The 27659-nt window shown below is 37.5% G+C and overlaps 1 protein-coding gene across 13 annotated transcripts in view; it reads left to right on the top strand.

Annotated features, from left to right (window-relative positions):
* Nucleotides 1–17978, top strand: part of gab1 (GRB2-associated binding protein 1) — a 69984-nt gene extending 52006 nt beyond the window's left edge. For 4 of the 13 annotated variants that reach the window (XM_016676335.1, XM_016676340.1, XM_016676341.1 and 1 more), the window contains 11 exons: nt 1550–1769; nt 2491–2583; nt 3601–4289; nt 5204–5298; nt 5531–5539; nt 6530–6830; nt 10484–10576; nt 11831–11924; nt 12361–12484; nt 15364–15492; nt 15577–17978. In XM_016676335.1, coding sequence (XP_016531821.1) covers nt 1550–1769; nt 2491–2583; nt 3601–4289; nt 5204–5298; nt 5531–5539; nt 6530–6830; nt 10484–10576; nt 11831–11924; nt 12361–12484; nt 15364–15492; nt 15577–15735 — 2006 coding nt within the window. In that variant the 3' untranslated portion in view covers nt 15736–17978. Of the gene's footprint in view, nt 1–1549; nt 1770–2490; nt 2584–3600; nt 4290–5203; nt 5299–5530; nt 5540–6529; nt 6831–10483; nt 10577–11830; nt 11925–12360; nt 12485–14009; nt 14086–15363; nt 15493–15576 lie in introns of those variants that run through there. The other 9 variants (XM_016676337.1, XM_016676343.1, XM_016676338.1 and 6 more) reach the window with 9 other exon arrangements.
* The last annotated feature ends 9681 nt before the right edge of the window (nt 17979–27659 follow it).

The following is a 27659-nucleotide window of genomic DNA, read 5'->3' as shown; positions in this document are numbered from 1 at the left end:
GAGAATGTAAAGAAACACATGACCTGTCCTTGGGTTGTTTTTCTCCAGGCTCGGCTTACGTTCAGTACATGTGGCCTTCATGTTCAGACAGCATTCAGATTAAAAGTTGATACAGCTCAGTTCAAAATGTTTCTGGCTGCAGTGTCGTATTAAAATTAGGTTGCTAGGAAACAGCTGATTGTTTTGCTTCATGTCTAACTTCATTAGTCACCTGCATGACCTGTTGAGTCTCAGTGAGAATTGTCCTCACCCTCTTCTACCTATTAGTTTTCTCCAGAAAACTTTAACTCCATTACTTCCCTGAAGCTTTTAAGATATTGAAATGTTAAATTTGCGTCATTCTAATTATGTCCGAGTTACCAAAAGATTAAAATAAACAAATGATTCGATTAATTTTTTAAAATGTGCATCTAAAGACATGATGAAACTGAAATATTCAGAGGTTTACATGTAAGAGGAAGGATTTTAAACTCTAAATACAGAAGAGAGCCAGGAAAGAGAAGCTAAAATAGGAGAAATATAATCTTGGATTGTTTTCATCAGAATTCCTCCTGCAGTATTTTAAACGCTTGTTTCTTTATGGAAACTCATTTGGACTCTTTATCAAAAGAAAAAGGCATAACTCTGTTCATATTGGAATGATAATCACCACAACATAATCTGTTTGAAATGGAAATGCTTTCTGTTACTGGATAATGCTCCTCTTCTGTATCCTAGCACTGAAATGCAAATGTGTAGAAACAAGAATTTCCTTTTAACAGGGATAGTTTACAAAAAATGTTTAACAAATTGGAGGTAATTTGTACATGCTGTTGCTGAATTATTTGGATAAATAAAACATTTTTCCTCATGACATCATTGCTTTACAATAAGCTTGTAAACAAATACCATTTCCACCGCTACTGTCTCAGCCTACTGACTCCTCTAGGGAGTTTTAAGTCATTAAATTTGACATTTTTATGTCTGGATATGCCGTTAATAATAATATCATCAAGATGATGTAAAGAAATTGTATTTATATGAGTGACTTTAGTCCTCTCAGGCCTGTCTGCTGTGATGAAGCCTTTGGTAGCTCAGTTTCATGAGTGCAGGAGAAACCAGTTAGGAATCAAGTGACACAACTCTCCAGTTTGTTAGTTTTGCATTCAAACATGCCTGATGTTGATGTTCAGGCTCATAATTTCCCATTAAAACAACACGCCCTTTTACAAATAAAGCAAATACAGGGAAAATGACTGTCATGCTTTGTAGCATGTTGTAGACAGAATAATTTGGGATGCATTAACTGTATAGTACTTGTTACGACCATGAAAATACAGAATTTTGCTGCATATAATCGTACTCCTAGGTGAGCAGTTAGCATCTTTCTGCATTGACCTTTACATCCTTGGCATTAAATGCACAATTTAGTCATGTTGGCTTTTTTTGTTGTTGTTGTCTCACTTACTGTTTGCGCCACAATAAATTTCACATTCTCTCAGATTGCTGTTCTGAATAAGATGAATTTCCAACCATAGTTAACCACAGCCATCTTTCTTTTCTCCTGCAGATAATTCAAAAAATCTTCAGCCGTCAGGCGCTGTCGTGGACACCCCTCCGCACCCATCTTTAGTTAATGTTGTCGGCCCGACTTCGTCGTTGCTGGGCGTCGTCCCTCCTCCATACCAGCCGGTCAGCGTGCGACACCTAGACTCTCAGTCCAGCTCAGAGGACCCGCAAGATTACCTGTGGCTCGCCAACTGTGAGAGCAAAAAGCCTGAAACCTACAGGTGACATGATTGTCTAAATGACTGATTTTGATTTATTTCAAACAGGTTTTTAAAATCAAGAAAACAAGCAGTCAGTAGGGCAGAGAAAAAATCTGCATACATAACAAACAGACAATTTCCACACTTCAATGCAATTCTAAATTTAAAAAAAAACATTAAAAATGTAATTTGAATGTGATTTACTTAAAACACATTGCTGCTAAGATGACAGTGATTATTACAGTTGTAACAAGACCTTTTATACCTTTTATGTATTTAGATTTTTAACACAAACTACAAGAAAGCATGAAATAAACTTGGTATTGAATATTATATGCTAATGCTGCTGAAATCAGCTGCGTAACACCCACTTGTAGCTTGACAATAGTTGTTTTAAAACAATCTTACATAAATAAGAGTGATTGTGTTTGCTTTTTAACTTTAGCTACATTTGTTGCTCTTGTAAGCAATTGAAAATGTATTTGCCTTCTTTAAGTCAGACAAATAACTCTACGCTTTCTCTGGCATCTCATTCAAGCAAGGCGACAGACAGTAAGGCGAAAACATTTTGAAATTGTGAAACTGTCCCTTGTCTTGTCTAGAATGTTTTTAAACTGGAACAAAAAAATCTATAAATTTGGAAAATATTAGAAATATATGAAAATCCATCCGAATTATTCCCAGTGAGGTTCACCTTGACCCTTTCTGTTTTCTAACTTCACTGCTGCTCTGGTGTTTGTAGCTCAGTGGACTGCCAGGCCCCTCTGGAGGGCTATCAGGAATATTTGCTCCTGGAGGAGTGTGAGAGCAGGACTCTACCTCCACAGACTAGTGTGTGAGTGGCCAGAACCCGACTGGATCCGCCTGCCTGTGTGGAGTGCTGAACATTTGTGAATCACAGGAATGCAAATCACTTTGTTCGTCACTCTAAATGTAAATGGGTGATATTAATGCTGGATTTGAGACGTTTGTGTTTTTATAACCCACTTTGAGATTAAAATGTTCTCAACGTGTTTTTGCCTGCAAATTAAACTACCCAGGGTTTTTTCCATTACTTTTGTTCACGTGTCCACACATTCTTAAAAAGTCTTAAATTCATGAATGTAAAATTAAGGCCTTAAATTTTGTAAAGGAAGGACAAAATAAACATATTTTTGACTTTTCATCAGGCAACACCATCATCACCCTCGAGTCACTTTATTCTGTGACTGAAGGCAGTTCAGGCTACCGCTAACTAGCTGCTAATATACTTTTGCTAGCTAGCTAGTTAGCTTTTTCCCATCTGTCAAGTGGAAATTTATTGCCAGAATGGCAATTAATGTTTTCAACCAAAGTTTTGTTTCCGTCTTGTTTTTTATTTCAAAAGGGCCAGTATATTACAGACAAATGAACGTGAAGAGAATTTTAGTGATAATTAAAAAGCACTTTTTATCTAAAAAAACTTGGGCTTTTTACCAGAGAGTAAAAAGTTTATCACAATACAAACAATACTAAAACAGCAGAATGAAAATAATAATTACTTCATCAGTGCCTTCATATGTGATCATCTGAGTCAAAATTTGAAGTTTGTTGATAAAAGACTGATTTGTTCTTAATTTAAATTGTTAAAAGGAATGTCTCCTGTTGTGATACACCTCTTAAATTTAATTTATAATGGTCTTAAAAAGACTTAAATTTGAGTTGCAGAAACCCTGCTATGTGATGCACAAAGTAATGCCAACATAATAAAAGTTGCCAAAGTGGCTGATTAAATATATCTTTGTCATTAATTCTGCCTGCCGGAGTGGTGTGGGGGTTTTCTGTGACTGTGTGGGTTTTCTACTCCTCTAAGTGAAGTGTGTTCTGTTCTCAGAGCCCAGGCAGAATGCTCCAAGTCTACCTCTTCAGAGACGGACCTGAATGACAACCTCCCATCCCACCGCACGCCCCCATCCGCCACCTCCTTACCCAAACACACCTCGCACAACGGCTTCTTCCCGCAGCACCAGCCTCCAGCTTCCGCTCCTTCCTTCTACGACTCGCCTCCCTCGCGCGGCACCTCCACCTCGTCCGACGCTGGCATCTATCACCTCCCTCGCAGCTACTCACAGGACACGGTGCTGCTCCCAAAGTCGGCCACCTCCCCGCCGGCCAACCCGGACGGCGGGGACGAATCTGGACTTTACGTCTTCAACATACCAATGAGGAAGACGTCATTCGTGGAGTCGCACATGCGGAATCTTTCCGTCAGCTACGACATCCCTCCCACGCCCGGCGCCAACTCCACCTACCAGGTCCCCCGCACGATGTCGACGTCGACAGGTGTCGGAGGCTCGGAGGCCGGGGGCGATGTCGTCCCCCCTCCCAGACCGCCCAAACCTTCACTCAGCTCCACCTCAGGGCTCCCGCCGCCCCCTGCTGAGCGCTCGCCTACGGACACCTACTGCGTGCCTCGCTCGGCCTCGGAGACTGACGGAAATTACTGCGTGCCGACGAGCGCCGGGAGCAAGGCTCTGCGCAGCAACACGATCGGCACCATGGACTGTTCACGGCTCCGCAAAGGTTTGTGCTCAAGGTCTTACAAAAAGTGTTTACAGGCCTTTTACACATTTAGATATTTAACAACCACAAAATGTGTAATATTTTACTGGGGTTTCAATAGGGATGCACCAATCCTTTTTTTATTTTCAGTTATGTTTTAGTAGTAAAGAAATAATAATTAAAACAAAGTCCATCAAAATGGGAGATTGATTGGATATGGTAAGGTTTTGTTATGAGCAACTGATGGAGAAAAGTTTTTTTTTTTTTAAAGTAGAAGCAAATGAAAGGAACTTTCATTAAAACGGAGCAAAAACATTTACCACTCAATGTTCCCCTAGTGGTGAAAAAAGTTAATGCTAAAGTTAAATCCAAGGTTATTTCAGTAAAATCTTGTAAGAAACTTTGCTGAAAGCAGAAAAATATCCTGGATTAGTGAAGTTTTTGACTTTATGTAACTGGAGCTGCAAGCATGTTTTCTTACATGTGACTGAGCCAAGACATTATTTCCAAAATGATTCTCTTCTTTTTGTTTCCTTGTCTACGGACAAAGGAATCCAAAGTAAATAAAAACTGCTTCCTTAAAAAAAGGTATTCCCAGCAGGTGTGCCAGTAACTGTGACAGTGGTGAGTCTGTTAATAATAAATAGAGATTTTCTTCTCACTAAATGCGATTCTAAAATTTTCAATGAAATTTCCTGCTGTGATAAAATGGTGTTTATGGATTTTTACACATCTTCACCTTTGGAAACCATAAATACAGACACCGCTTGAAATGTTTGTTCACTTCTTCACTTACTGTAACTATTATTAGAAGCTGGAACTCTTGATTGTCTTTTAAGCATTTCCTTACTTAAAAACATGAATGAGAATGCTAAAACTGTGCTTAGCGTCTTGGCAGATTAGTAATAAAGGACATGTTTTACCCTTTTTTACAGATTTTGGATCACAGGACTTCTATGACATTCCCAGATCATTCTCCTCAGACAAAAGCTGTTCGTTTGACTTCAATGAAAGCTTCAACAGCTACTTTGTAAGTGTTTCTCATAGACATATTAGTTTATTCGACTACTACAGAAAACATAGGTTGTGGCTTACAGCAAAGCATTCAAGGCTCCACATTTCATTGTCCTACATCCGCTTTCATCAGTCTATAAGACGATGCATCTTTTTTCATTAGGCCAGTTAATGTCCACCATGACGAGCTTTAACATCAGCATTTATTTTTTTTAAAAGTGACTGTGGGATTCTTCTAATTGTTTCAGGACTCACAGGTAACTGTAGATCTTCTTTTATCACCTGGAGCTGATCATCGGCTAAGTATTTGCCGTTTTGGCTCTTCTTTGATCCACAGGTTTTCTGTTTCCATCAACGTCATTCTGGCTTTGGTTTCCATCCTAAAGCATTTGGGATCATTTTTCCAAGCAGTTGATCATTTTCACCATTTTTTTTTAGTTTTTATTTTATTTATGTTTTCCCCTTTCAAATCAATGTTTTGGTCAAATTCTGCTTTTCTTCTGAATAATATCTGGAGCAAACCATTTTCAGAGGAAATCAACTGAGTCCTTTAATTCACGTGCGGGTGTCACACTTTAAACAAAAATTATTCAGTCACACACAATCAGGAGAAAGCATGTAATGACTGTTGGATCTGTTAGTTTTCTACCTTACAGATAGTAAATATTTGCCTGGTAGAAATATAATTCCTACTAAAGACAGTGATTGGTCTGATTGGTTGAACACAACTCTATAAATCTCTGAAAGAATCATCCAATAAAGCTCTTATTTTATAATCGCAGAGGTAGGCCTGTCGCAATAAATTTTGCTGGGTGATAAATTCACAGAAGTTATTGTGATAAATGATGATGTTCTTTTGAGACCATTTTCAAGTAATCAAATTGCAATGGCAGAATAATGCAAGCACACCCGAACAATAAACTTTAAATTCTAGTGAATATTCAACACTGGAACTGGAAGACTTTTTAAATATCCAAAATAAATAAACAAAACAACAGAAGCAACAATTAAAATGAATTATGAAGTCTATAAACGTCCATAAGTCTATAGAAAAGAGGAAAAACGATAAATCATGCAAATGCTTGTTTTAATCTATCATGTTTCACTGATTTGTTGCTTATTGTGACAGGCCTACACAGAGGTAGCAGGGTCTCTGAGCCGGTTTCTGATTGCTCTGACTCAAGCTGTGAACCAGTCGTAGAAACACATCTTTGTCTCAAAAGCCACATCTGTTCTCCGCTCCTCAGAAGAGCAAAGGGATGATGCCGCTGAGCAGCCACTCTATGGAGGAGGTGGAGCAGAACTACGTCCCCATGAGCGCCAATTCACCGTCGCATCACCACTCGGGCAGTTTGTCCGAGCCGATGCACGATACGAACTATGTCCCCATGACTCCCAGCACCATGGAGTTCTCCTCGCTGGGAAAGCAGGTTCCCCCGCCCGCCCACATGGGCTTCCGCTCCAGCCCGAAGACCCCGCCCCGCCGGCCGGTGCCCACCGAGTGCCAGCCCCCACCTGTAGACCGAAACCTCAAGCCTGATCGAAAAGGTGAGACCTCAGCCTGTGTGCATGCAGTCGTAGTTGTGATTTCGTCTGGATGTTGTTGCTTCGTAGAGCTGTTTATCAAACTAACACTACAGCTGGTAATGCTTTGTGTCACACTCAGCTGCTGGTTCATGGTCACAGAACTGTCTAAATAATAGAGATGCACCAATCCGATATTCTAGGTATGTATCTGTACCGATATTGGAGAAAAAGTCTAGATCAGGTATCAGTGACAATGTCCCCCGATCCGCAGATCTATTCAGTCTAACTCTATGCCTTGTACTCTGGGCGACGTTATGATTTATTATTTGTTTTACATTGCATTTAGAATTCATAATTGCATTTTATGAACCATTTTAAGAGGTTTGTTGCAGTTTATTTTTACAAGTTTGACAAAGGTAGCCAACCTGTTTTTGTCAGTTTCTGTTTCTTTCTTATTTATTTTTCATTTGCCGTTACTCTCCTATTTGCGCTGACTGAACAAATTGAAGTTGTTTCTAGATGTTTGGCCAAACTTGCGAAGCGATTGCTTTATTTTAGTGTGCAGAGTTATCAAATAATTTTGTAATTCAGTCTGTGTCTTAAAAAAATCGTTTTAAGTGAATTCATTAGTGCTTTTCTGTATCGGATCAGTATTGGCCGATATCAAACCTCAGATATCGGTATCGAAAGTGAAAAAAGTGGATCGGTGCATCCCTACTTCTAACTTTCACAGTAAAGCCATCTTTGCTCTGCAGATGTCGTTGGTAGGAAGAGAAATGCCTCACTTTGTGTGTCTGGTTTATTAAATACCAACTTCTTCTTCTGCATGCATGTCCCTAAGCAGGCTGGTGAATTAGTTTCCTGCTAGCCACATCTTTTTATAAAGTTTTAACCCCTTGTCAAAAGCTCAATACACTCAAGCTTCTGAGAGACCCTGCAAGGGGTTTTTTAGAAGGCTTGTCATAATGCCACGGAGCGACCAAAGACGGGAGAGATCACCTCCATCCTCTCTTGTTCTGTTCATTTCATTGGAGTCCTTTGCTTAGACCTGATAGCGAAGGGGATTCTGACTCTGGGAACAGCGAAGGAGAGAGCAGTGAAGGGAAGAAGAGACAAAGTGAATTGAAGACTGACAGAGAACATCACACAGGCCTAATCAAAAGCCATGGCTGTAATTGTCACAGCTGAAAATTAGGCTGGTTCATGCCAGCTAACGCTTCCCAATTAGGAGTTTTTCCTTCCTTATGCTCTTTGAACCAGACAGCCCAACACTTCACTGGGGGATTTTTCAGAGATGTGACAAGGTAAAGTCATTAAGTAAGAAAAGTCTTTTATGCTCCAAATAATTTAATGCTTCAGCTCCGCAGCTGTGAGATGATCAGATTTTACTGAAAATATAACTTTTACATTTCTTTAAAACATCAAACATGGTCAGAATTTTATAAAATTCACTTGTCGCTACTTTATTTTGCTACTGATATATCAGATAAATCCTTAAATGTGCAAAGCACATTATCAAAGTATGTACATGTACCTTTTTATTATGCATGCACATATAAAAACTAGCATTTAAAAAGTAACATTTCTCAATGAGAAGTAAAAAGGAGACATTTTTTCAGTATTTCTTTGTGTAAAAAACGCAAAAATAAACTTTACTGGAAAACTTTCTTTAAAAAATCAGTTATAATTGAACATATTAAGTTTTCCATTACTGTGTAATAGAAAAATAATAAAAAAAAATAGGTAATGATAATTTTTACTTTTTTTTTTGCCTAAAGTAGATTTTAATCTACTTTTTTCAAATATCTTATGCTGAAAAAACTAATTGATTGTCGTATTTGAAATAGTTGCATCTGATTAGAAACGGCACAGCAAAATAAAAAGTTTTAAATAACATTATAATACACATAATAATATGTCTAACTCTTTCAAACAGAGTAGGATTAATTGTTACATTTCTATTTTAAATAAAAACAACAATTAGTCCTATTGGAACATTTTTTTGTGATATTACTGTGATGCTTTTACTCAACATCACACAGAGAGAAACTCATACTGACCCATGCTTATTTGTAATCCACTTCCTGTTTTCCCAGGTTATAATTATGACGTGACTCAGAGTAATGTTTTTCTGAGCCACTCCTCAAAACTGGAAAAACTGGAGAGCATGGCTTTATAGAAGCAGATATTTGTTGCTCTTCCAATTTTGTCCATATCTACAGTAAGAGCTGAAACCAAAAATCAACAAAAAACCACATTTATGTCGCCCCCGTGCACATTGGAGAGGATTTTGAAAGGTTAAACATTCATGTTTACAGCACTTTCAGATATTATTTTCATATGTTAATATATACATGGCTGCAACTAATAATTATTTTAGTGATTGATTAATCTATCGACTATTTTGACGATTAATCAGATAAAAAAACTTACACATTTTGCAGATTTTTCATTTAACCACTTAAACCACTTAAAGAATCTTAGATAAACATTAAATGATGCAAATAATTAAATTCCTTTTCTAAATGGGCAACATAATGTTTATTTTCAGCGTATCATTCCTTTAATGAACGCTTTTTGAAAATGTGCTTTTCAAAATGTGAATAGCACAGCCCTTCTGCTTGACTTAACATCAGCATGGTGAAGGGCTAATTGTTGACTAATTTTTTCAATTAACTGATAATTGGATAGCAAAAGGTGATTACTTGAAGATTTTATTTAACAGAATTTGAACCTGGTGAAGATAAAACTTTGCCACTAAAGTTTTGGGTTGAACATATTTACAAAGGTTTTTTTTTATTTAATCTTAAATCCAAATGTGTATATTTTTGTACAGTTTTCTATTTCTGTTGCTCTGAATACGTTTTTCTTCCAGCAAGTGGCTTTTTTGAGACATTATACTCTAGTTATTGATTAATCGTTGACTAAATTAGTTGTTTATTTCAACAATCTATTAATTCAATTAATCGATTCAGCTATAAATATATTAATATTAGACACAAGGCTTAAACAAGTTAACTGATGCATTTATTTGGGCATTGAGCATAAAAATACCAGCTTAAATTCTTACTGATTATTATAATTTTATTATCAGCCATGAGAAATAGTTTTTTTGTCTATAAATCCCCACCTGTTAGCTTTATTTTATCCTCCTTTCTCCAAGGATTCAACAGGAATTCAGTGCCAGCGTTATTTCTATGTAATTCCATCAAAAATATTTGAAACTGTCGCTCTGTTTAAATCACCCCGCCCTTCCAGAAACGTTCTGCTCAGTGTGTTGAAGTGAAATCCTCCTAGTTTCCTAACATTGCACTTCGCCCTGCTGCAGATCTGTGTGTTGTTCCTCTCAACGTGACCTGATTTCTCCGTGTACTCGTCCACACAGCCAATCGTGCATGCACAGCTGTGATGTCAGTCTTTGTGTGGGAAGCCGTGCTGCATGGAGTGAGTTGCATGTTGGGTAGTTTGGTCCCGCTGTTGTCATGACAATCGCTCTCTTGATTTGTGCTGCTGGAAAATAAATAAATAAGTGGTTGTGAGTAAGGGCGACGCTTCACTGTGTAGCAAAGTTATGTCGTTTGTTTTGCATGGCAGAGCAATTCTTACTTTAGGACTTAATTGTTGTGATCACCCCCTTTTTTATATAATGAGCAAAGTCTTCTTTCACCAATCAGGTCAGAGTCCTAAAATAATAAGAGCAAAGGTTGTCGGTTTAGAGCGAACCGACTCTCAAACCGTAGGTGAATTCCCGAGGGGACGACGCAAGGGTACGTACACCCCATCGAACTGTTTCTGTGTGTCTGAAACTTCTCTGACCTCTGCATACAACACTTCATCCATCTGCATGTTTTTAGAGTTAAATTGTGGGATCTTTCCTCTTATCATGTAGGGGTTTGATTCAAAGAAATGTCACTTTGATTGAACTAATCCAGTCTAACTTAAAATGTTTGCAGGATATTCTTGGAATGTGGTCTTCATTCACTTTGGATTTCATGTGTTCCACAAAATACTCCCTAACATCACTTGTTAACAATCAAATACTAACATTTAAACATTTTGTTTTACATTTTTGTTGACACAAAACACATCAACAGATAACATTCAGATTTTTATTGGTACTAAAACACATGCATGCTTTTGGAAAATAAGAGATGGCTCTGCAGGAGGAAATTGAACAAAGATATGATCATAGAGAGGAAGCCATGCATGGCCCATCTTTTTCACTCATATGCTTCTATATACATGGTTTCTATTTCAGGATAAGAGAGTGAGAGTAAAAATGTTATGATCTGACCATAACATCTGATTTACTTTAAGATTATTTAATCAGACTTACAAAAATATTCTAATGTGCAAATTGTGGTAAAATGAAAAGATTGATAAAATTACAAAATAAATTTTAAGCAGAAGAAACAAATAAGACATTAGAACAACAAAGTTTGAGTACAAACAAGAGGTCTCACTTTGACATAAGTTGCAGGTCTGTGTCTGGTTTAGTTTTGGTTATGTTTGTACTTCATGGAGTTATTCGCACTGGGTCAGGTTTACAGAAACTTTACTGCAAGAGTAGCAATACTTTATATTTCTCAAGTGAATATGAAATATATGGTGCTTTAACGTACTCCTTAAAGTACTTCTTGAAAGAAAAAAAGTTACTCAAGTAAATGTTACTGCTTACATTTACCCTCTACAAAGCTAATTCTAATGTATTGTAATTTGACATTTCTTTTTTATGACGACAAAAAATAAGAGTAAAACTAATCTTTTAATGAATATCTATGAAATATTTCATACATTTATACTGTGATGCAGATTGCAAACAGATATATTCACCTCTGCTCTAATGAAAAGGTTCTTCAACAAAGCTTTAGTTTAAGGGGGTTTACTATGATCCGTTTTCCATTCCTCCACTATTTTATTCCCATTCCTGATGTGGGAAACTGTTACAATAGCGATGATTTGTTTTCGTTGCTGGATTGACGAGAAGCAGGGACTGACAGGCGTGCATTTGTTTGGTTTAGGAAGACCTGCACCATTAGAGATCAAACCACTACCAGAATGGGAGGAGCCCTGCACACCTGTCCGCTCACCTGTAACACGCTCATTTGCTAGAGAGTAAGTATCTGAAATGTTTGACATTAGGCTTTTGTTAGTTTTTTTTACATAGTTTTACATTTTGCTAACACCAAAGGGCATGTTCTCACTGCTCTGCTCTCCTCAGAGCCACTCTAACAACAAAACTTTAAGGAAACACTTTGTCCATCTTACTTTTTATGCTGCAAGCACAGAATCCAGCTTCCATGAGTTAAACAGAGTCTGGTGAAAATGTGCCCTTTTATTTTAGTGGATCACTGAAGAAGTAAACTCTAACACTTCATGCATTACTGTAGTTACTGTTTGACCAAAGTAGCGCTGCTCAGACAAACAGGATCCTGGATCTGCCTCCAAGCTGCTTCACATTGAAGTCAGTCAGAGACGAGGTCTTCTTCTGTGCTTTTATTTGGTGCATTTGCTTCGAAGTTGGTGTGTAAACATTGTGAATGCTGCCCAGTCTCTCTAGGTTTCCAATGCCGGCGAGACCCTCGTCAGTGCATAGCACGGCCTCCAGCACTGACTCCGAGGACATTGCAGAGAATTATGTAGAAATGGATCCTAATTTACCCACAGACGAACCAGTATGTAACACACATCTATTCTCTGAATCAACAAACATGCATTAGAAGTTAAAAATAAACTTTTATAAAATCTGCAGAAAATTTTGCTTTTTATTGTTTATATAAAGGATAAACATAAAATGATGACCTCTGCAGACATTTTTTACACCTGCATCATTAAAGCAGCTGGAATTTTAGCAAGACTTTGAGAATGAATTGCTATGTTGAAATATTTATAGAAAACATTAAGAAACGTTTTCTCCCAGATGGTAACAGTGAGTGTGGATAAAACACTGACTCCTGCAGATGGACTCCTCACCGCCTTGACTCTTTTCTTTGCAGTTTCCTTTTGCTCTCTTTTTCCTTCTTTACACCTTCTTTTACTTTTACAGATATTTTCAGTTTTATTGTGCAATTATGAAGCAAAATGAAACCAAATATTAAATCTGAAATATTCAGAGAAATATACGCACTGCCTTGCAGGAGTAACCAACTTTTCAATATTTCCAGAATTTGTTGCATTAGACCAACAAACTTATTTCATTTGGATTTTATGTGGAACATCAAAGTAGCCCAACAAAGTGAAAAATGATGAATGGGTTTTAATGATTTTTGTTGTTGTTTTTAGAAACGGAAATCTAAAAATCGTGGCATGCAGTTGTTTTCAGACCCTCTGAGTCAATAACCTCCAAAACCATAAAACAGGAAGCTATTATCGAAGTCGTAGCTGTCGAAGTTATTGGTGTAGTCAAAGTCTACACCAATAACCATTGGTGTAGATCTCTACCAACTTAGCAAATAGCTTAAGTTCAATAAGATCGGATGACTTGATTTTTTTTGTCTTGACACAGATTCTTATTTTGATTCATGTCCAGAGTTTGAAGAGGCTTTTATTTATTTATTTTTTATTTTTTACCCACATCTCTTCATGGGTATTGGCGTATTTTTCTGTGGAAATTATTTGAGAACATTTCACATGCTTTTGCAAAGCTTATCTAAAATATTGTTAAGAAAATGGAGCTGAGGAAGCTTACTTACAGAATGCTACCGGACACATTACAGAGCAGCCAATCCATGAGCGAAATTAATTTGTAAAAGAAATTATAACCATGCATCATTGTCTTGTTCATCTCACAATTATTCACTATGTTGTGTTGGTTATAAACGCCCTGTAAAAGATTAAAGTTTGTGGTTTCAAAATGTGGAAAACTCTTAGGAAAAGAAGCACTTTTTAAACGCTCTAGAGGTGGATAACCACACCTTAACATTACTGTTTTGATTTTTGCTTTGCTATTCTCAGCCATTTCTTTGCTGTTAACATTTTTTTACTTGCTTTGACACTGTTTGCTGTCTTGTTGCTCATTCTTCACTCAATTCATTCCCTCCCTTCTCTAGTTTCCCACTTCCTCGGCTTCCTCTGGCTCTGGCTTCAACCATTTTCTTTATCCTGCATTTTTGGTCTTAACCATCTGCTTTTCTTTTTTTTTTCCCCCTTCGTTCTTTGCTACTTCCACCCCTTCGTTCTTTGCTACTTCCACCCCTGTAGAGAGGAGTCCTTCTACTGCACAGTCCCCATCACCCCTGTAAAGAGGGAGGTGGAGGAACTTGACACCATAGAGGAGGTGAGCAGGGTTAGACATGAATGACTTGCCCTGTCAGAACACCAGAGGTTTTTTGGGGGGCTTTTCAGGTGTTGCAATCAGATCACAAAGTAACCTGCACAGATTTAGCCGTGCTGTCGTCACTTTCCAGTCAATGTGCCCAGGACACTGAGGAGTTTGGGGGAATTTTGTAAGGGTTTTTAGATATCTTCCACCACTTTCTTTAATAGTTATGTTCTAGTTTTGTCTCGTCCTAGATCTAACGTTTCCACCGTACTTGTAGTCCAGAATTAACGCTACCTTTAGACCCAACATGTGTTTGAGTTGTCACAAAACCACAATTCTTTTTTTTATCAGTATAACTGCACTGATAAAAAGACACATTCAACTTTTTTCTCACTTTCTGAAGTTAAATCCAAACTTTTCTTGCTTTAGGTTAGATAGAATTATCAAAATTATTTCTATTTGCTAAATGTCAGGAAACCTTTTTTTCCACCTAAAACATTTATTTGCATGTGTAACAGGGAACCTGGGTATTTTTAATTATGCAAGATTTTGCAAAGTCCTGGAAAATCTAGACCTTCCTGCAGGATCTTGAAGGTGGGGCATTAAAAGGGACCTATTATGCAAAATTCACATTTTGAAAGTTTTTGTACTTCCATTTTGGTCTCTACTGCACCTAAAACAGGCCAAGCGCTTAAAAATTTTTAAATAAATTAATAGTTACAATTCAGAATCTACTTGTCACATTGTTGTTGTTTGTGCAGGAGGTTCTACTTCTGCTTTTCAGAGTTGTACAGTTTTATAATTGCGCATCTGTTTGCAGCCATTTTCACGTGCAAGTTTAAATGTTAAGTTGGGGGGGCGTGGCCAGCAGCAGCTTATTTGGATTTAAAGTGACAAGACACCCTAAAACAACTTATTCTGAAAGGAGCTCAAAATAGACAGAACTAAAATCTCATCATCTAAAAATGATTGAAATATAATGGACATGCTTTGTGTAGCTCATGGACCTATTCTAACGTGTTTAAGGAAACATAATAGGTTGCCTTTAACACTGGTGTAGGGTTTTCATCCAGTGTGAAGGTCTTGCTAAACATTTCTTGCTAATTTATTGTTAAAATTGTGTCTTGATAAATTAAAACACCTTAAAAGTGAACAAACTGGCACCAGTGATGTTTTGTTAAATGGAATGAATCCTAAAGAATTGTGGGTTTTGTGACAACACATTAGTTCATTTGGATTTGAGCTTTTCTTTGTTTGGCGAGCACAAAACCAAACTTGTCCCGGCTCACGCAGATGATGAAGATGGCGGCACCATTGCCTGTGGATGGTGGGAGTAGCCCCATGGTGAAGCCCAAAGGAGACAAACAGGTGGAGTACTTGGATTTGGATCTTGAATCTGGCAAGTCTACCCCACCTCGGAAGGTAGGAGCACCCCACCACCACGTTGGTTTTTGCATTTTAGGAGCCTACATGTGTTTATTTTCGGACCGTTTTGTGTTTTCTCAGATGAAAAACAATGGAACCGGCATTTCTGCGTCAGACGAGCGTGTTGACTACGTGGTTGTGGACCAACAACGAACACAAGCCCTGAAGAGCACCAGGGAGGCATGGAGTGAAGACCGCGTGTTCACAGAGACGGATACCCTCTCCAAAGCACCCAAATGAGCCCGTTCCAGACCACCAACCCACCTTCTGAACCTCCAGGCTGCCGGGCCTGGAACGCTTTCCACAGAACGAGAGCTGCTGGCTCATCAGACGCAGCAGAACGCGTGTCTGTCTGGGCGCGCGATGCGGGCCACGAATAAGCTTTATGCCGCATGAAAGCAGGCATATAAACTGAACTCGTCTTTCTGGGGTTTGACTTAAACAGACTATGAACTTTAAACATTCACTGCCTTCGATGAGGATTAAGGGCTGTTTTTCCACTCGTCTGTCCCGACACCTGCAGGCTAATCCAGAGTTAACATTTCCTTTCGTTGTAAAGCTGTTGGGCGTTGCTTTGAGGTGTAAATGAAATCCCACAACAACATAATCACGACTCCTTGCGAATGCAACTGTACTAAATAGCAGCGCAGGTTTAACAGTGTTGAATTTTCAGTTTCTGGTGTTTTTATCTGGGGGAGGTTTTATTCCACGCTATTTTTACTTTTTTATGTACGCCAAATGTAGCGCCTTGCAAAAATATTCACACCTGGAGAACTTTTCCACATCCTGTCAGGCAAAACCACAAACTTGAAAGTATTTTTATTGGGTTTTTATGTGGTAGACCAACACAAATTAGTGCATAATTGTGGAGCGGAAAGAAAATGAGCTTTTGATCTCTGCCGTCTCCTTTTCAGCCTGTGAGTTTTGGAGGCTGGCCGTGTTTTGGTAGTTTTGCAGCTGCGCCGTTATTAGTTTTAGTATTGACTCATGCTTATTAATGGGAAGTTACACTATTACCTTCAAATTTCTGACCTCTGAACCTCGTCTGATGTTCTCTAATAAACATCTTTAAATACGAATTTAGTTTTTCCTGATGGCAAGTTGTTGCTCCCGATGTATCATGTACAGGAAATTGAGTGAGTTGAGGTTCTCAGTTTGATACTCATTCCTTCGAGTAAATTGTTTGCCAAGTCAGTGTGCACGTAGCTGTGCTGTGGAGGGAAGTCCTGAAAGTGTGGAGTATAAATGCACTCCACACTTTTCAGATTTTTTTTTGTCTAAAACTATTTTTGAAAACCACTTTCCGCTTCACAATTATGCATTACATCGTTGCAGACTATTATATAAAATTCCAGTAAAATACCCTGCAATCTGTTGTTGCAATCTGACAAAATGTGAAAAGATTTAGACGTCTGGATGTTTTTGCAAAGCATCGTAGCCTCACGTCGACTCAACCAGGATCCAGAGTCAATGCGTTAAACCCGGATCCCGTATGATGGACCGATTCTTGGAATTAAAAGGCAGTCGAACATAACCAAGTGCTGAAAGTAAGCTTTAGATTTACTTAAGTTTCAATCACTGAATCCGATCAGATTTCCATTTGTTCTGTAAGTGGGAATGTTTCAGTCTGTTTCTGGAAGTGAAAAGCTGTACAGAAGTGTTTTGTGTATATAAACAGGAAAAAAGTGTCCTTTCTATTTGTATGAAATCTCCACCGTGTTTTTGACTCGAAGGTATACGGATTCTGCAGGGTGGAATTCTTTACCGGTCTTCGATGGTTTTCAGGATTGTGATTTAATGAATGACTGAGTTTTTAAAGAGTGTGACAAGTTTTCTATAAGTTAAGCAAAGGCATTACAGCGGGGTCACACAGAGAAAATCAGGTACTTCTTTTTTTATTTTATTTTTTTTTATAAATGTACACTAATACAACTTTCCTTCTCTAATTTATTTCTGGAGTAATTTCATCGCGTCGACGTCATGACCGGTTTTCGCTCAGTATTCTTGATTCAAATGGAGGAACATTAGCTGGAGTTTAGTTTGACATCCGCTGAGAAATTAGAGTCAGAAATCCATTTCTCTGTTCTCTTCTGCTCGTCTTTCTCCTCGTGAGTTTAATTTATTTTAAACTGAACTGGCACAAAGTTTTGAGAAATTGACTGCCTCGACTCGTTGGCTCTAAAGCACTGAGACAGCTGAAATATTCCGCCTCCATACATCTGGCTTTACTAAGCCCATCGTCTCTCCCTGAGAAATCCCAAGCATGTTGCTACCATACGATCAAACCGTTGCTGTAAATAGTTTGCCATCAGCTGTATTAACACATATCTCTTAAAAGACCTACAGAGTCATTTTCTTTTGACTTCCGTCTTTCCGTGTTGCAGGTTCTTTGTGATACAGGCTGCAGAACTGATGATGTTTTCTAACGAATCTCAAGTGAAAATTTAAATTTGAAAACTGAACTAATAAAAACCAACATCTTATCCCTGGTTTGTCTTTTGTTTTTTAGTACAGCGTTCAGTAAACATTAAATCTCTGCTTACTTTTCCTACTTTAAGGCCCTTGATGTGGTAGACCAACAGAGCAGTACATACAGTTGACATAAATATGCCAAATTAAAACAAAAAACTTTTTTTTCTTACTGTCTGAAGTTAAGTCAGACTGTTAAATCTCGTTTCAGGTCAGTTAGAATGACCACAATTATTTCTAGTAGTGAAATGCCACAATAATGAGGGAAAATATCAGATTTATTAATGCCTTAAAAATCAAACTTTTACATCTATTGCCTCAGTATTTGCTAGCATTGCCTTTGACCTTTGACCCACTGTGTTGCCCGAGCTTTTACTTCCTTGCTGATGTCTTTAGATGTTGTGTTAATATTTCCACATAATCTTTCATCATGACATCTATTTTGTGAAGTACACCAGATCCTCCTGCAGCAAAACAGTCCCACAACATGATGCTGCCACCCCCATACTTCACAGTTGAGATAGTTTAAATAGTAATTGTTAATCTAATTGTTTTTTTTTGTTTTATAGAAATGAAAATCTGAAAAGACCCTGACCCAATATTTTGATACTTTCACTAATGACATATTAGTCAAAGCTGTAGCAAGGAAATAAACCTTAATTTCTTCAATGTCATGCTGAGTTATGTTAAAAGGGTGATTTTTTTTAAATGTAAGTGGGATTTACTACCCCTAATTTAGTTGTCAATAATTATTTATATGTAGAGAAAATGATCCAACCTACCAAATAAGAATGAATCTGTTTAAATAAACCTCCAGTGTAGTTTCACTTACTTTCTAGCAGTTGTTGCAGGGCAATAAGCAGATTTATGTCTCTTTAGATTTTAAAGCACATTCCTACATCAAAATCTCACGTTTGGTTCAACATATATGTATTTTAAGGTAGAATTTGAAATGATTCCCTTGCTGACCACTAGATGGAGCTGTTGCTTGTTCCCGGTTTCTCTTCCTCACTGCCGTTCAGCGCCGAGTTATTTCCCGCCTCCTTCAGTCTAAATGTTTGCAGGCCAGGCTGCCGCTGGACGCTGTTGAGTAGCTTTTTCAGAAACGATAATTACTAGTGTTCTTACTTTAAGTGTTCATCGGGTAAAATTGAATTTTAAAGCAAGCAACCTAAAAAAAAAAAATAAAAAAACACTTAATTTTTAATTTATTCTTTTCACCAGGAGTCATGTATTTCTGCATTCATCTGATTAATACCTCATAACATAATTACTTATTTAAACAAAAAAAAAAAAAAAAAAAACCTTCAGATTGTGCTGCTGGGAACTGACTAGAGCTGAAAAAAATTTATAGAATTGATTGTGAATAATCAATTTTTGAAATAATGGTCAACTAAGTGGCATTTTTAGCTTCACCTGGTTCAAATTCAGTTAAAAAATCTCATTTTAAGCAACTCGTGCTACAGATTTGTTAATCTAAAAAATAACCATGCTGCAGATGCATCTTGATCAACCCTTCAATAAAATAATGCTATCATTGCATTTTAGACAATAACATTTGTTTTATTATTGAACAGTAATTGAATTATTTGCATCTTTTAATGTATTTCAAATATTGTGGAAAAAAGGTTTAAGTGGTTGAATTAAAAATCTGCAAATGTGTAAAATGTTTTATCTGAGAAATCAATTAATCATCTAAATTATCCACAGAATAATAAATTGCTAAATAATTGTTAGTTGCAGCCCTATAACTGACACCCATTCCTTTAAGGAAGTGGTCTTGTTTTATTTTTTAAAAAATAAAGATTTTTGTCAATGTCTTGCTTTTACTTGATCAATAACTCCCTCTACTGGCTGATTATCAAGGATTTATGGATAAATAGAATGTCCCAGTATAAAACCCACCATATGGGTTAACTGACTTAATAATCACATATAATCCTATTAATCTTTTGTACTCAGCCCAGTGAGGTATGCCCATGCTCTGTAAATCTTCCATTTCCTTACACTAGAATCATGAACCCTCGTAATCACTCTGCAAACACCTCCATTAATGAAAATGTCACGCTTACCTTGATGTTGTGCTGTAATTGCTGCTGTGCGTGCGGCCGGTTGTAAATGTTGCTTCACGCTTTGTTCATCTGAAACTTGACATTTTTTACGCACTTAACATTTTCATTTCAAACTTTCACGTTTTTCGCTGCTTTTACTGCCAAATGCATTGGAATTAGATTGCTTCTAATGTCATCATCTGCTCTCTCCCAAAGGGTCCAGCTGTTAAAACCACGGCTATTTTTACCTGATTCTTGACCGCCAGGTCGCGACGTGCATCCTGTTCCCCACCGGTTAACATTTTATCTAGATTGCTTCTTGCACTTAAGAACTCGTGATTCACTCATCCAGATTGTGAGGAATCATCAACACATCTCCAACAGTAATGACGGAAATTCCAAGTCATTACTACATGCTGTTAGAGCGCTGCCAGCTCTTCTGTTTGTCATGCTTTTAGGCAAATGCAAAGCGTTTGGGAGACGCGTCAACAGCTTTTTCTCACTGAAAACCTTTAAGCAGTTGTCTTGTAGAAGAATGAGCATCTCAATCGCTCTATGCGTGTGTCACAGCAAAGAGATACTGAGCATTAAAACCCAGTTTGAGTCTGTCTGATTGCTGCATGCAGGAGCGATACTTTGTACTTTCCAGTCTACATGCGGACAGTATAGATCACATGATTTACATATGCATAAACATGCTGGACAGAAATTATTCTTAAGCCATATTTTTGGCGCCCCCTGTGATGCTACAGGCGCTTTTTTTCATTTTCAGCTGCAGCCCAAACTCATTTTTGCGCCACTCCTAACTACAATGGCATATTAGGGCCATTGCAGATAGAAAAAAAAGTAGCAAGTTTCTGCTAGTAAAAAAGAAGAAAAAAAAAACCCTCAGAAATTTGAGGTTAACCTGAAAATGTTTGAGTTTCAAAAGTTGGAAATTTGCTACAAAAATATTACTAATCTCAAAAATTTTTAAGAAATAACCCACCAGAAATTTCAGTGAAGTAAAAAAATAATAATAATAATAAAAAAAAAAGCTTGGAAATTTCCGAGTTTCTGAATTTCTGAGTTATTTTTTTCTTTCTGAAATTTGAAAACAATTTCAGAGATTAATCCCAAAATTTTCTTTTTTTTTTTTTTATAGAAAATCTTGGGATTTTGGAGCTCAGAATTAATTTGAGAATTAATTCAAAGTTCCTGAGGTTTTTTTTTTTTTTTGACTGAAATTTAACTCTTCTTTTTGTGCATCTGCAGGAGCCCTGATACACCATGGCACAATGTGGTAGGTATGTGGTGTTGCAGACCGTTTAGCGTCTCTGCACCATCTTTGGCTCTGTCTGAGTAACGGGGCACAGAAAGAAAGAAAGAAAGAAAGAGGAAGAAGAAGAAGAGAGGCAGGGAGTCTCTGGCTTCTTAACAGGGCCAGCAGAATAATTATGAGGCAAGCTGAGAGCTTTTTCCAGGGCAGAAAGCAGCCAGTCAGCTTCACTGGGTGGAGCTTTGACATCTGTCTGGACTGATGGAAGCAGGCTTTAAGGTGTCGTGTCTTATGGGGCTTGTAACAGTTGTACACATGTTCAGGGGTGTTTGGCGTTCACAGAATAAACTGGAGGTAGTTCAGAAAATACTGGAATATGGATATGTATTAACACCATTAGTCTGAATGAAAAGGCAGAACTGTACGTTTATTTCTTTCAGACTGAAATAACTTTTTCTTTAAAAATTTATGGAAATGCAAAAAGTGGGGCGCAAATATTGCAAATCAAAGATGCACCAAAAAATACTTTTTATGGACGACCCTGGACACTAAAGTTAGTGGAAAGTGTGCAGAGCCTGTTAGTGTTGAGGTTTTTTTTAATGTATGTTAGACTGGAAGAAAGACCAGTGGAAACAAGAACTAAATGAGTTATTCTAAAGTTAAAAGGTGGAGCAGGTGGCATCACTGACATTCAAATCCAAGCCTGTGGAGTTTGCATGATCTTTGTATGGGTTTTCTCTGGGTTCTCCAGATTCATCCCACAGCCTCTCTAAATATTCTTGCATAATTTTGCTTGAGTTTATGGAAGCTGAATAAAATCTTTCCAGATTCTGTATTTCAGTGAGATGCTTTTCCAAATACTTTCTTTTAAAAATACACAGATAACTTGATATCTGAATTTTTTATTCCATTGACTCCCATAAAATATGTATTAAAAATGTAACTAATATTGCAATTTGATTTCTATGAGTAATCTATATTTACCATAAATCTACCAAACTGTATTTATGGGTTAGAGAAAAAAAAAACTTTCAAACATCTTTGCACAAAATTGATCATAATCAACACTGCTGCCAATTTCTTACACTCCCAGATTCGTCTCATTTATTGAACTAAATGCCTTTACACACAAAAACACACCTGCAATCCTCCCAATAAAAACACTGAAATAGGAGCCGTTTGTTTCTGCAGATGAATCTAAACTGGTATTTAGTCTCCTGGCTGTTTGAAATCAAAGTGCAGCCAATCAGACGCGTGTCACTGCAGTCCACTTCCTGGCAGGCCTGCATCGAGCTCTGGCATATCTGCCACTCGGGCTGATCTTCCAGTCTTTGCAGCTGCTTGTTAAATTGTTCTCATCCAATCAACCTCTCATGTGGTCCACCATTTATCTGCAGCCGCTCTTTGTCTTGTTAGTCTCCAGCTTTCTTCTCTCTGTCCCTGTTTCAGACCTCTAATTATATTAAGGGCCAATCCCCCCCCACAACTCCTCAACGTAACATCAGTGCTCACAGAGTCCAGATCCATGACTTTTCTGTTTTGTTCTGTTCGGACAGAAATCAATGTTTTCCCTTTGTCCAGCAGCTCCTCTGGCAGCTGCCCAGCGTTGTTTAATTATTCGACCTGGGAAAGCATGACAAGAAAACAATGCAGTTCAACAAGTCAAGAGCAGCGTAGATTTCTTATTAATTTATTTCCTATTCAGTGCAAGAAATACACTCAAAATAAGCTTAACAGCTTGTCGCCATGAAAACACACAAACATAATAAAGTCGTTGCAGCAACAGCAATGCATCTGCCTTCAATTTCAGTAAGTCGGTCAAAAAGTTAATTTATTATAAAAATAACAAATGAATTTTAAAATTTATTTCATCCGAATTTTTGGAAGAGTACGAGCAGCCGTCTGTTACCAGGAAGCTTTGGTCTGTTTTCCTGTGCAAATATTTAAGTACACTTGAAATAAGACAAAACTAACTCATGCAACCTGTCCTAAAGATATTGGAGTTTGTTTTATGTTGATTTTTCATTCATTTCACTGGCAGATTATTTCACTTATAACATGGTAAAAATGTCTTGTTATAAATTAAATAATCATCCAGTAGAACCAGAACTTTTTCATAAATATTGATGAATTATTGACTTTAAACAAACTCCTATATTTCCAGTCACATTATTTGGCTGAAATAAAACAATTCTGCAAAGAAGAGTAGGCCAACATTTCTACACAGCAACCTAAAACACGACCAGCAGCTTTTACAAACACTTGTTGGTAGATGTCACCACCCAGATTGGCAGAACATATTAGTAAGTTTAGGTTGCAATTAGATTTTCACACATTATTAGAATAGTTTGGGTATCTCTTTCCCCTAGAGGAGTATCATTTAAGAAATTTATTTTATTTTTATTGAACTCTTTGACATAAAAATCAGTTTGATGGTCAGAGAAAGAGGGGATACTTTTTCATTGTCATAATTCCATTTTTTTTTCCCCACCACAGGTTGAATCCTGTCTTACAGCCTCTTCACTCTGTTTAAATATTTTACTGTACATGATGAAGGAAGCATGTTTCCTAGATCAAAGTCACCCGTCGCGCTGTCCCTTGGCATGTTCCGAGCGCTCGGTGGCAACATGGCCTCCACTGCCATGTTTTTGAAATTATACTTCATATCCTGCCTCCTGGCAACAGGCCACAGGGACGGGGAAAAAAAGCGATTCTGAAACCTTCTCTCCTTCCCCTCGGCTCCAAAGCTGTCTCTAATCAGATTTAGCAAAGGTGTGAGGATTGGGCTTTTGTGTGAGGCTGCAATGTCATCAGCAGAGATTTGGAGTAGTAAAACCGTTAGAGCCAAAGGTAGGAGAGGTAATTGTATTTACGAAGCAGAATTGAACATAAAACCATAATTCAGCTTGTGATTTTCATCATTGCCACTTCAGATTCGCTGCATTTACTGCACATTGGTACAGGTTCATTAACTTAGCTGATGATTAGTGTATTAGCGAGAATAAAACTGCACATTAAGTTGCTCCAGATACTAACTTCACACTGTATAATGAGGTACTATTAATTTTTAATAACTTAAGGAGTTTGCCTGAAGATGATACTAAATTTATCCCTTCTGATAATGCGCTATCATGCTTAGGCTAACAGCAGTTATTCCAGGCACCACAGGTCTAAACGTTGCCCAGGAGTTCAGTGTTTCATGAAAAAGATTTGCTTACCCCTCAGCTTAACAAATCCCAGAAGAAGGTGAACCTTTAAGCTGCGCATATTGATGTCCCAGGCTTTGATTCATAGCCTCCAGAGGACTGCTGGTGTTTTTATCCACAGACCGGAGGTTTGGTCCTGCAGTCTGCTCTGGGGTGTGTCTGGATTTGTTTCTGCCTCTGTCGCCACTTTTTGCTTTGTGAAGCGTCAGCTGTTCATCTCTGCAGCTGCTTGTCCTACACAGCATCTTAAGAAAAGCTGTCCAGGCTGACAGCGTGTCAGCAGGGCTTGTGTCACACCGGGGCCAGGAGAAAATCTCACTCAGGATGTTTATTAACTTACTGTAAATGCTTATCTGAGGAGCATGGTAAGTACAAGCACCAGCAAGAATCTGAACGTGAAGGGGAAATGATTTAGCTGCTGTAAGCAAGACAATAGGCTGGCGTGTAATTTAGTAACAAATCTTTTTATGCTGGTTTAAAATTAGCTTTTATGAAGATGTAGCTAGTGGGGAAAAAGTGCATGGTTTTCAGATTTTGTTTTTTTGCAAACGTGAGGTGTTTGTAATTAGGTGCCTCTGAGAAACCTAACGGCAATCAGTTACCGTAGAAACTAAAATCCACAAGGTGTACACTGAAAAAAATGCACATTTTCCCAAGTATTTTCTCTAGTTTCTAATGCAAATATATTAGTACACTTAAAATAAAACACTATTACTATTGATTTTAAAAAGTACTAGTTCAACTGCCAGATTATTTCCCCATGTTATAAATGAAATTATCTGCCAGGGTAACCAGTACTTTTTAAAATTATTGACTCATAATAAGTTTATCTATTTAGCTGAAAAGTTACTTGTAAGTTAGTTTTGTCTTAGTGGACTAAGATATTTGTACTAAAAACAAGACATAAATACATAGTAAGGAGTTCTGCTCAATACATCACCTGAACAAACTGTAAGAAGACATGACTGATCACCCAAACTAAAGGCTGGAGAACAAGATTATTAATCAGAGAAACGGCCAAAATGCTAAAGAGCAGCAGAGCCATGCACTCTGTAAATTTCCCTTCACTGAAGAGGTCAAAATGAAAAAAAATCATTGATGGAAGAAAGTAAACAACAAATATGGAGGAAAGTCCTCAATGAAAGAAATGATTCAAATTTGACCCGTCCATCACATGTGGTTGATTTTAAATTTATTACCAACATTATTTTCTTTCAATGGAAAAAGTGAAATACATCACAAAGTTTTCATCTTTTTACAACCAAACTTTTACAATAGGTAGAACCAGAGGCGAGCTGACTTTTCTGCACCCAAATCAGCTTTTATTTAACTTTTTAAACTTGGCTAAATGTAGCAAGCATTTTGGAAAAATTGACCCAGATCCTGAAATGAAATTTGAAAACAAATTTGGTCAATCGAGCCCAAAAGTGTTGGAAATAAGATGCCATTTTTTTTATTTGTGCAAAAAAAAAAGAAGTTAAGTTTTGAATCTACAATTATTAAAATCTCTTTTCTAGAAAAAACGTTAAATAAAATCTGACTACTTCATTTGTTTCATTTCAGTTTTATTCTTTTGTCCTATACATCATTGTGACTCGATGGTTTTGGCCCATGTGACAAAAAGTTTGGACATCCCTGATCTAGATTAGAGCATAATCATGTGTTAATATGGCCCAGTCAAAGTCCAAGTGTACTGTGTGTTTTTCCTCCCTGTTGTTGGATAAAAAGCGTTGAAACAAAACATGGCTGATTGTGAGAAACGGTTCTTTAAAGTGGATTCTTCCTCCTCAAATATCTCCTTAGAAGCCGTGTAGGGTTGCTCTTAGCCTTTACCAGACTGCAGCATCCTACCATTCACTCTTGTGCACCATAGGTCATTGTAATTGTAACTAAGTAACAGTACTTTGTAACTTGGACACCCGGCTGAAAAGCTGGCACCTCATCAGATATGAGCGGCCTCATATCTGATGAGGTGAAGTGTTTTTAACAGGCCTCTGCTTCTGAGGGACACTTGACAGGAAGCATGGCTCACTGCATCTGGCCTCTGTTCCCCCAATGAAAGCAGTTATCCATCTGTGTAATAGGCCTTGTCATAGTTTACCAGGAATCAGCATTTCGCTTTGAGATCAGGCGGCATTTGCAACCGAATGGGCCACAGAGAAGCCGTGCAGCCCATGGAGGGAAGCAGGAAGGCATTGATGTACAGCGGTGCCCTGACACTCCCGTTCTTATTCACTTTCCACCATCAGGGCTTTAAATGCTTCGCTGAATGGTATCTGCACACATTCATTTATTCATCTTTCACAGTCACTCTGTATATTTACCAAACATATGCAGCATCATGTTGGATATAATCACCAGACACAGACCTGCAGTTTTTGTTAAAGTCTCAAAGTCTCAAGTTTTTTATTGAAATAAACCGATTTGAAAAAATTCTTTTTTCCTGATTTTGTTATTTATTTGTTAATTTTGGTCCTTCAAATACCAACATTTCCACTTAACATTATATTTTAGTCCATCCGATCATGTAATTTTAAAAAATTAAATGGTTAATAATTTGTTCAGTTACTTGAGTAATTTTTTTTACTAGATACATTTTTACTTTTACTTGAGTAATTTCTTGCATGGCTAATTTTTAATTTTACTTTAGTAAAAATATGTTGAAGTTGTGCTACTCTTTCTTGAGTTCTCTACCCACCTCTGCTGCCTGGTTCTGTATTGTGGCTGTTAGTGATTATATTTGTTTTTAGCCACTGTTGAAGAAGATTTTAGGTTATAATATATTTTTCAAAAATCTCTGGCTCTATCTTCTTCTCACGGATCCCAGGTTCTCCCAGCGGGCCGAAGTGAAACCACACAGAAAACAACAATGAGTGTAGATGTCACAGAATTTCAGAGTTTAATCCAATAGAAGACAAGTTATGAAATTACAACAGAAACTGCAGAACAACAGAGACATGCATTCATTTACCTGAGACAAATGGAGAAGGAAAGAAAGAAAGAAAGAAAGAAAGAAAGAAAGAAAGAAAGAAAGAAAGAAACAAACAAACAAACAAAGAAGGAAAGAAAGAAAGAAAGAAACAAACAAACAAACAAACAAACAAACAAAGAAGGAAAGACATCTTTGGAGAATTGCAAGAGCAAATCTGATTTATTACTCCTGTGTAGAAAGTTTTATAG

The sequence above is a fragment of the Poecilia formosa genome, unplaced genomic scaffold (genome assembly GCF_000485575.1).
Source record: "Poecilia formosa unplaced genomic scaffold, Poecilia_formosa-5.1.2 Scaffold132, whole genome shotgun sequence".
Classification (NCBI taxonomy): domain Eukaryota; kingdom Metazoa; phylum Chordata; class Actinopteri; order Cyprinodontiformes; family Poeciliidae; genus Poecilia; species Poecilia formosa.
Note: the sequence above shows the minus strand (reverse complement) of the source record. Positions and strands in the feature narration are given on the sequence as shown.